A 10,623-nucleotide genomic window follows, 5' to 3' on the forward strand; every position below is an offset into this window, starting at 1 on the left:
CAGTCATTGGGTTTGATAGACGATTCGGAAATCCTAACACCACGGGCAATCGGGTTGGGATTTCTCTTTCCTCTTACCAAATGAAAGATTTGTTAATCTCATCCTTTTGAGGCATACAACGTCAATATTTCTTTTTTATTTGTGTCATTTATCTAGGTCATGTCAACATTTTTATGTTGAAACTTGACATATAAAAAAGCAAGATTTCCTAGCTTACTTAGTTCTCCACTTTCAGCTCTGAACTGACACTTTTGCATTTTTCATCTTTCTAAATTCATTGTTGATAAAATATTTAATATTATATAATATTTCGAACCATATCTATAAAGAATCGTCAAAATTTACACTAATGAATTATATGTTAGGAAAATACCTTTATAAGCATTGTATGCTTTCGGATCTGATCCTTTTTCACCATTGTACATGTTGTATAATATGTTTGTATTCATTGTATGTACAATATGTCTTTAATGAAATATGTTAAAACTAATTATAATCAGTAAACGACATCAATTGGCTTAAGCAACTCAATCATTCCATCTCAAGTTAACGATCAGACAATGTTTTCACAGTGTTGTTACAACTTTGACCTGATGATCTCAAATACATGGAGGTCAATTACAGGACATGTGTAATGTCTTAACTAGAATTTCAGTGAGTATTCCTTTTCAAAATATTGGTCTGACAAGGATTTTACACAAAATGTCCTTGACCTAAGACATAAAAGATTAGGGGTCATTGACTGGACGAAGTCAATGTCTCTTCCAAGTTAATATATGATTGTTTCTTCTTGAGTTATTGACCAAACAACTATTTTACACAACGTTATCATGTCATTGCCCTTTGTTTTAAGAAATTCAAATCAGTAGTGGTCATTTACTTGCTTTTGGGCAATGTCCCTACTAAGTTAAACGAACTTGGACTTATTTCATCTGAAGGCAGAGGTTCCACACAATGAGACCTGCTGACCTTAATAAGTATTAGAAACAACAGCGTTATTGATGAGATAAGGATGTTACACAGTGTCACAGTGACAGGAGGGACTTCTACTAGCCAAGGTCAATGCCCCTAACAAGTTAAACAAACTTATTTATTGTCAAGTTATTTATCAGACAAGACTTTTACACAAATTGTCACTGGGACCTTGACATTCAACCTTATGACGTAAAATACATTAGAGTTCATCATGAACAAAGTCTCTGCCCAGTGTAACAAACTTGTGCTTATTCTTCTACAGTCATTGACCTGACGAAGGTATTACGCAAAGTATTATCTTGACCTTTGACCGTATAATCTCAAAAATGATAGCGGTCATCTACTGCTCATTCCTAGTTAGATAAGTCACGGCTTATTTCGTCTCAAGTTATTGATTGGGCAATGATTTTACACTTAGTCATGACATTTGACCCAATGGCATCAAAATCAATTCGGGTCATCCACTAGCCATGGGTAATCCCCTACAAAGTTTAAACAACGGTTTAATCATATTCAAGTTTTTGATCGGGCAAAGATTTTACAACGTTATCTCGAAATGAATAGAAGGCGGACATGCCTCTACCAAGTTATATTAACCGTAGCTTATAGGTATTTTAAGACATAAATAACAGGATGTACAGACGTACAGGCCGACCCCACAACTGTTTCCTCACACATGTTTAATTTGGGACATAAAAAAGGAAACAAAATTCATACTGAGATCTGTGTGCCCATTGTTTAGCAGTTTGGTGTTAATTACCGTAACTTGATTATAAATGTTACCTTATTGAGAAATCAAGTTCACATGCATTGCAGTAAGTTCAATAAAGATCCCGAAAGTTCTTAAAATATGATCAAAAATGACTTTGTAAATAAACATTGTTAGATCCAGCTTTATTATTGTTTTTTTATTGACGTAATGACGTAATTAAGAAGTATATCCAAAGTCCATGGATCCATTTATAAAGATAATGTGATACTCTTCGTTTATAATACAAATAGAAATGTTTTATAAAGATAAAATATCGAGTCTCAACACAATTTTTCTTCAAAATTTAGTTTATTTTCGAATTCAATAGCATAACAGAAACATTTATAACTTCTAAAATTTTAATACGTACACAAAGTCTAAAATATTTAGACTAGAATAAATCACAATAAATAGACTACAAAATTTACAAATAGACTAATTGTTATATTATCGTGAATTGTATATTTTACAATGCAATCCAGTTTACAATACAATACTTTTTGCGACGGACGCGCCCTCAGCCGCGTTCAGAGCTATGTCATCTACACATGGGATTTCGTTGGCTACGATCGCGCAATGTGTCCTCAACCGAATAACAGCCCACGTAATAGTACATGAATTTGATCCTATGAAACTCCCATACTTCGACGGGATATCTTAAAAACTTCCATATTTAGCCTTTTCAATTTCAAATTAAGTTATCCAAGTTAAAATATAAACGTATTTGATTGATTAAAACGCTGTAGCCCCGTAGTATTAATGCGCAATTATGCAAATAACTGCTGAAACGATTTACCGCTGTCGAAAAAGTAGGACAGCAAATTATGCTATAATTAAGGAGTAAGCTCAATAATTCATAGAAATTATAAGCAGGAAATAAATATTTCCCCATTAAACAAAACATTTTTATTAACAGATCAAAAGTTTTTCGTGACTTTAGATAACTCGCGCATTAATAAAAGAAGAACTCTTTTCGTGACTCATACCGCGGGTTTAGCTGAATATTCAGCAGTTATTAATAAATCAGACTACAGTACAATGGTTAGTATTATAAATCTCTATTTTTGAAAATGCATGTAACAAGGGAGTTTTTCAACACTTTACCACCATATAGTCTTTCATGGTAATCTTTATTGAAGGAAGTTATAATATCAGTTCTACTTCCGATTCTTGTGTTTTGTTTACATAGTTTTCTAGGTCACGATATGAGTTAACCTGCTATGAGATTATAATAGCCAGAAGATAACACTATTCTAAAAATAGATTCTGCATCATCTGTGCTGACTTTCGGACGAGTACACATTATACATGTAATAAACCAGCGGATACTTACTTTGTTTACATGCAATACTTTATGAAATTCTATACAATTGTAAGAAGCAAACAAGTTGAAAATGGAATTTAGTGTGAAATTGAAAGGGACAGCTAAACACTGTAGTGCTTAAGTGACGTAAATGAAAAAAAAATCTAAAAAAAATACACCATTAATTGCTGATGATTTTAACCAAAAATATTTTTAATGAGACATATCCAAGAGAAATAAAAATAAAAATACAAATGACTTATATTTTATTGTCTACATGCCCACTATGATATAACACGCAGCAATTCTAATTAACATTCTCACATGTATTATGTATTATGATTGAAGTTTATTTGCATGGTTTTATTTTAGACAGTTTTTTTTTCTATTTACATATCATTTCTTGGAATAAATCGATAAGGACACTGATTTACAAGTTTGACCAGAGTTTTTAGGCATAAATTTCATTCTGTATTTAAAAATTTGGACTTGTTCTGCTTGAAAGTAGAAAATCTGAATTATATCAGAATGGGACACATAAAATATATTGCTCTACAAATCTCGAACTTGTATGGAACAAATTTTATCTGTTATATTCTGTGTTGTTGTTTTTTTTTCTTAAAAAAACCATAATGTCTCTCCGGTTGCATGTCCGTCGCATTCAGTGCTGCAGCACTTTGATTTTACAATACGATACAAGTGTTCTTAATGTAGTTTCCAAAATATATATATTTATTCATTTACTGTATGAATTCAGTCATATTAATTTTCCTTTAGGCAACTTACAGATCAATCTCATCAAAACACATTCTTCACTTTCTTTCTACTCTTTCCTAGCGTTGTGTACTTGGTGAATAAGATTGCTTACAAACAATGAACGGCATAAATTGTTTTGGTCAAATTTGAGCCTATAAAGATTAAACACCGACGTTTGTCAGGACAAAACATGCTAAAAGCCTTTTTTTTATTTAAGCTCTTACCATGTTCTGCCCTGTGCCTAGACCACGACGAGCACGTCTCGGTGAAAAGGATCTGGTAATGTAAGGGGGGGAACAGTCATTACTTCTAATGGGGCTTTACTGACTTTGTCTTCGGACATGTCATTGCTTATTTTATGAGGGTAAATATCTCTAACTAAACTTTCACAGTTAGATTCAATTACTTTAGCAGCACTCTTCGGACAGACAGGATTTGTAGGGAAAGCGCAATTATTAATCTTTTCATGTGGATGTAAGCCTTTATGGTGTTTAGGGTGTTGCTTATGAACATTACTTTCTAGCCACTCTCCTACTTCACATGTTACACAGCTGGCTCTAATAGTCTCCTCATTTGCAGCCACTTCACCATCAGGAATTTCTATTTCAATGAAACAGTAATTTAAAATTAACAACGTTGAAAATACGAAAATATCAAGAAACAAGTTCACGAAATATGATAATTTTCATATGCGTATACTATACGTGTCCACCTTTTAAAGACACTCAAATTTGTCATAGTTAATATAATATCACAATCCATATGTTGTGATTAAAAAAATTGAATATAAAAGAAAACACATATCAAATGTCAAATCCTCAATTTCCTACTTTCGAGGTGAAAATAAAGAACATTGCAATTACCATTTTCTCCACAGCTTCTGACTGACAAGTAATCTATAGATTGTGGCTTTAAATGATCTTGTCTTGCTTCAGCACCACAGAGTTTGCAATATTCCTGCTGCTCTGTGTAACCATTTTTCGCTGTACAATCACAGTTCGTAGTTTCGGTGGACACATAGGTTCGCTCCGCTGAGACTTCCGCACAACTGCTATCGTCTGGAGAAAAGATTAAATACATGTAGATCATTTGTTACACATTGAATATTGCAATTATATAAAACTTGGGTAAATTGTTTGGATAAATTAAGTGGCATGCTTGGACATTTAATATTTATTCAAAGTGTAAGGGTAATAAAGAATAATACAACTAATAATGCAAATAATAAAACTCTACTTGTAAGGATATACCGCTTATAACGAGGCTTTTGCCTTCGGATAAAACGATATAACGATACAAATTCGGCGGGCCCTTGAATATCGTTATAAGCGGAATTTTCTGGAAGGCATCTGCAATCTCAAAAAAAATGGAAATGAAAAGTACTTTTATCCTTTTCCGTAGAGCTATAGGATTGATAGGTATTCGTCAGAATGTGATATTATTCCCCCTAGTCTTGAATCAGACATATACTGCTGTGAACACTGTTCATGAATTTTGTAACTCATGTCCGTGGCACAATCATGAGGTTTCATAACGCTTGCAGTACATTGTTCTGAAATTTCTTCAGCTGAAGGTCCAAGACAACTCTCATCGTCTAGAGAAAAAGGCATATCAATTAACTTAATACGGAAAGCATCGTTATTGATAACAATTATTTTCAATATAGGTTTGAAATTAAATTTATAAATAAAGGTTAGTGTCCAATATTGTTTTACACATACATGTATCACTGGTGATTACGTTGATGCGTAATTTACATAAATCATAACTTTAGACTGTAACTTATTAACTTACATTGCAATTATGCTTCGTTTTTTTGTATATTATATATTATATTATATACTATTGAAAATGTTATACCTATACCTAAGTCATTTACATATTCAATGCTTTCGACATCCAGTAAAAACAGTCTGCCCTCCAAACCTAGAAACCACCAATAATCATTTATAATCAGTTATAACCTATGGTCGTCTCAACATCTAGCAATGTATTTTGTTACAGATTCTATAAAATGTAAAAAGTATTTTGCAACTCATTAAATATTCTTCTGTAAAACATTTAATTATTTCTTTATGAACGAGAACATCATAATGCGTCTGTACTAGTAAAAATGAGATATTTTTTTAATACGACAGTGTTTTTAGCCATTTTTGAAGCAACTTATTTTAAGAAATATAAGCCTTTTTATTGTGTATGTGAATTGTCCCTGCCAGAGATGCATTTTCTAAGGATACATTTTGACAGACAGATTTAATGCATTTATAAATATCCGATGGAACTGTCGACTTCGTTGAAATCAATATTGATAATCATACTGTTAATAAATTCGATTTAACAGAATAAATTTTACCTCTTTCTGTACAACTCCCGACTAACAAGTGAAGTACAAGTTGTGAAGATTCATTTTCTTGCAATGAAACATCAAGCTGAAACTGTTCCCTCGTTCGGTGCTCTGTATAACAATACAAACAAAGACACTGTCTCATAGTAGTGTAACATAGTGACACTTATGATTAATTAATTGTACATGTTTTAATTATCTAATTTGATTTAAAGTTTAATTAGTTTTGATAGCAAATTTCATTACTTATTTGTATGTCAATATACTGTAGTATACTATTTTATACCATTTGCTGTACCATCTATTATGCACTCGCATTCAGATATCGATAGTCCCCGTATCTCAAAACTCTTACTCATACAGCATTTTTGTTCAGTTGGTGATCTTTTCGCTCTCCGCTTTTTGATTGGTGAAGCATGCCACAGTTTGAGTGGATTGGTATTCACAAGATAATATAATTTAATGTAGACCTAGAAATAAAAGATTTCTTTTTGAAAATAAATTTTAAACAAGACATCTGAATTTTACATCAGATTCGATTTCAAAAACTCACTCGCCTATCCCTGAGATATGATAGGTAAACTCGTAATTTCATTTTTGGCGACTTTGAAAGAAAATTAATTATATTTGAATTTTAATTACACATAATTATGTAGCTTCATTATTTCATTTGATACTAACCTTAAAATGATTTTCCATATATTCTTCAAGTAAGATATATAATAACAAGTCACATATACCTGACCCGCAGTTCCGTGTTATGAATTTCAGAGACTTCCATCCAAATCGGAAGAAATTAATAAATTTAAATATTTTGAGTTTTAGTTTGTCTATATCTTGGTAATATGTTACGTTTCCCTGTCTGTCTAGAAAGGATATTATGTTAATACAATAGATAATCAAAAGAACCCATTTCCTCAAGATGAATATTTATAACATATGTTTCAACTTTTCTCTTTTTTAAGTAAAATTGTTTGAAAAGTTCCAAGTTCTTCTAAAATGATCTCAGGAAATATATTTTAGGGACGGACAGATAGACGGACGGACGGTTGCCACCAGGAAATAACATTTTTAAAAGCGACATTCTTAAACTATAGGGGAGAAAAAAATTGAAATAAAGATGCTAGACTTATGAACATTTTCATATGCATATGTAATTGATGACAAAGAACAATCATCTAAAGTTTAAGTTTAAAGTAGACACCATTTACAGTTTCAACGAAAAAAGTGAAAAATAGCAATTTTCAAATATACCTTTTATAGTATTAAAGAAGAAAATTTAATGAATGAAAATAATCATGGAAACCCAGGCCCCTAGATTTGTAAAGCTAACCTCATATGATGAAGGTGTTGATAATTAGTATATATTTTAAATCTGAAGTAACTCCATGAAGAAATAAGAAAATTAAATAATGAACAAGGAAGATTCAAAGTTTATGAACGCTAGATTTATAAACATTGTCATATCATTCTAATGTTTAAAGTAAATCCTTTATAAAATAAAGAGATTTGAGTTAAAATAAAAATTTCTAGAAAAAAATCTCAATTCAAGGGGGACATAATTCTGGAAATAGTCAAGCTAGAGTATTGAATTTTCTCACATATGATTTGAGTGATAATAAGAAACAAATGAATACATTTCAAGTTTGAACTAGATACATTAAGAAATAAAAAAGTTAACGAAAAAGTTTTTTTCATGAACATTCTAAGTTCAAGGAATGTGGATCTGATAATTTAGAGTTGTGAACATTGTCACATATTATGTTGTTGATGATAAGAAACATACAGTTGAAGTTTGAAGTAAATACCTTAAGAAATTAAGAATTTATAGTGAAAAATATTTTACTGTGAACAAAATTTGGACGCGGTGCCGAACCCGGGTGTGTAGGACAGCTCTTAATATACTCCCTACAATCAAGCTTAAAAAAATATTTATAATCTCCATATACTACCATCTCAATTTCAAGTTTCATAAAAATATTTTTTGAGTTTTCACAAATATTATTATATTTGCCATATTTTAAGTCTATTTGTTGCCGTAGCAACCAATTTTTCTACTTAGGAAGAAATAAAAAACGTGTAAAAGCTCCTAAGAATATCAAGGTTTATAAACGGGATCGAGTTTTGTGGACAGACTGTCTGACTCACAGACTGGCGGACGGACACAGGGATTGACGGGCGGACGGAGGCTAATTCTAAAGCCCCCCCCCCCCGGTTAAACCGGTCTGAGACTTAAATAAATTTTGTCTGTATAATCAAATTTTATCATCATAATTTATTTTGTCGGTATTTTATCCTTATAATTATATGTTGTTGTTGCAGTTGCTATTGTGATGACCAGAAATAATTTTAAGAAAATGATACTTTTTTATTTGCGAGTCGACACAAAAGCTAAAATTACCTTTAGTTACGTTTGTTCTTTGTTAAACACTATTTATATATTCATACTTAACAATATTATGTTACAGCTTATAATTACTAGCTTTGTTACATCTTACTAGCTTTATGCATGGTAGATAGGTAGGTAGGTATGTAGGTAGGTGGATAGATGGATGGATGGATGAACAGACATACAGTCAGACAGACATACTATAGTTAGATTCATAGATATATTATGAAAGCTAGATTGATAGATTTATTTCAGTATAATGTAATAACATGTAAAACATATCCAATACATGATAAAACAATAAAAATAATATAACATGTATAACAAATGAACCAACGTCAAAGACATCCTTTCTAGTTTAACACAAGAAAGAATACTCAGTGTCTTATTTCCATTATAGTCTTTCGATACTGATGATTTTGAAAAAGAGAGGCGTAAAAGTCACAATTTAAATTGTAAAAAGACAATAGTGTACATAAAACATTCAAAATAAAATTTAATATATCAAAATAATAGAAAATAAAACTAGAGGATATACATCATTTAAAGAGACAATTACCAATTTAGAAAGTGTTTTTTGACAGGTAATTAAAAAATTATACAACTAAGATTCCACCTTTATAGAAGAGGGTAGTTAATTCCACAGTACACAACCGTTATAAGCAAATGACTTTGCACCGAAACCTTTGACCTTGGGTAATAATCAACATTCATTTTTCACTTGACCTAGCCCTGTAAGTATGAAGAGAATCTAAGGAAATAAAGTTTTCTCCCATATATTCATGAGCAATACCATATTTTATTTTTTTAAATATTACAGAGTGTACTTTGATCAACTATTTTTGGACAGGTACCCAATTTTAAACATTAAAGTGTTCATAGTCAATATGTAACCTTTGATCAAGATTATGAACAAAGCTTATTGATTTATTTTGTATGACCTAGAGGTTAATGCTTTAAGTACATAGTAACCCCGAAAAACCAATAGCAGCATGCATAATCAAAAGGGTCATAACCTGATTTTTTTATGCGGAATGTGAGATTATAACGTTTTCTCTCAGGAACTTTAAACTGCTATTGGCCTTTTTAATAACAGAGCTGTCCAGACATACTGATCTAAAGTAATAATTAAATACATGTACTTTACAACTGACATTAACAGAAGCACAAGTCTTAAACCTATGTTTAGAACCAAATAATATTGTCTTTGTTTTGCCTAAGTGAAGGAAAGTTTATTACATTTAACTATTGACTTACTGAATGAAGTTCATTTTAATAAAATACCTATTTGTTTCCTCCAACATTAATTTTAGCAGAATCATCTGCGTCAAGAAGAAACGAACTAACAATTATTGAAACTCCCATATTTAAGCATGTTTAAGGCCAGAATCTATGAAAGTGTTGCGAACATTGATAAACATTCATGTTAAGTCATTAATAAATTAAGCTTACCATCACAAGTAGTACTAGCATTAACGAGCTCCCTTCGCTTTGTCTAGAGTCTTTCATGTCTGCAATTTTTACATTTTTTTTAAGAAATCGTCGCAATAAACTTGTCTTGCTGTATTTACATTCAACACTAACGAAGAACGTTTACCAACCTGAACAGGACAATAAATCATGTAATATAAGACTTGTAATATATCATTAAACAAAAGCCAGATTGAACATCTTAATGCATTAAACAAATCAGTTTTATATTGTAGAATTCATTGTAAAAACAAAACAAACAAAACCACAGCAAAAATATAATACTCTACATTTAATGGTTGATTATATAACTGATGAAATCCGATCCAAGTCGCCGTTTAAGACCGTTGTCTTAATTAATCTTAACATTTATTTCATTGAAATGAAATTTTCTTTTTTACCAAACATTTATCAAGAAATATATAAGGTCTTACCTCATGTTGTAGCTGTCTTCTCGCAGAATGATACTCCGTGGTAACTGAGGTCTATATATCCGATTTATCGGGGAATACCCTTTTCATTACGTTTAGGTTTAAGTTTTACGTAGATGGTCGCTTTTGTTTTAAACCGAAGAATAATTACTAATCATAGCAATTGACGTATCTGTTAATCCCAATTAATGAGCTGTCTCTTTA

The 10,623-nt window shown here is 31.2% G+C and overlaps 1 protein-coding gene across 3 annotated transcripts; it reads right to left on the reverse strand.

Moving 5' to 3' along the window:
• Window positions 1-2,016: 2,016 nt before the first annotated feature.
• On the reverse strand, window positions 2,017-10,603 carry LOC132714137 (uncharacterized). 3 transcript variants are annotated; one of them, XM_060696916.1, is made up of 7 exons: window positions 10,423-10,603; window positions 9,971-10,119; window positions 6,416-6,599; window positions 6,139-6,240; window positions 5,652-5,711; window positions 4,649-5,379; window positions 2,017-4,385 (listed from the first exon to the last, which is right to left on the reverse strand). In XM_060696916.1, exons 2-6 carry the CDS (start codon window positions 10,025-10,027, stop codon window positions 5,189-5,191), a joined length of 594 nt encoding a protein of 197 aa, XP_060552899.1. In that variant the 5' UTR covers window positions 10,028-10,119; window positions 10,423-10,603; the 3' UTR covers window positions 2,017-4,385; window positions 4,649-5,188. The 3 variants fall into 3 exon arrangements, 2 of the variants coding, with proteins under 2 accessions (XP_060552899.1, XP_060552898.1); XM_060696915.1 differs by having other exon boundaries at window positions 5,646-5,711; XR_009623526.1 differs by having other exon boundaries at window positions 6,139-9,250.
• Between the last annotated feature and the right edge of the window lie 20 nt (window positions 10,604-10,623).

This window comes from Ruditapes philippinarum, unplaced genomic scaffold (assembly GCF_026571515.1).
Source record: "Ruditapes philippinarum isolate M1 unplaced genomic scaffold, ASM2657151v2 ctg2198_1_1_1_1, whole genome shotgun sequence".
Lineage (NCBI taxonomy): Eukaryota > Metazoa > Mollusca > Bivalvia > Venerida > Veneridae > Ruditapes > Ruditapes philippinarum.

Excerpts from the sequence above, each read along its gene's own strand:
- LOC132714137 (XM_060696915.1), bottom strand. The coding sequence starts at position 10,027 with ATGAAAGACTCTAGACAAAGCGAAGGGAGCTCGTTAATGCTAGTACTA. Across the intron at positions 6,600-9,970 it reads TGCTAGTACTACTTGTGATG|GTCTACATTAAATTATATTA; the intron begins GTAAGCTTAATT and ends TTTTATTTCTAG. Across the intron at positions 6,241-6,415 it reads AATAGATGGTACAGCAAATG|AGCACCGAACGAGGGAACAG; the intron begins GTATAAAATAGT and ends ATTGTTATACAG.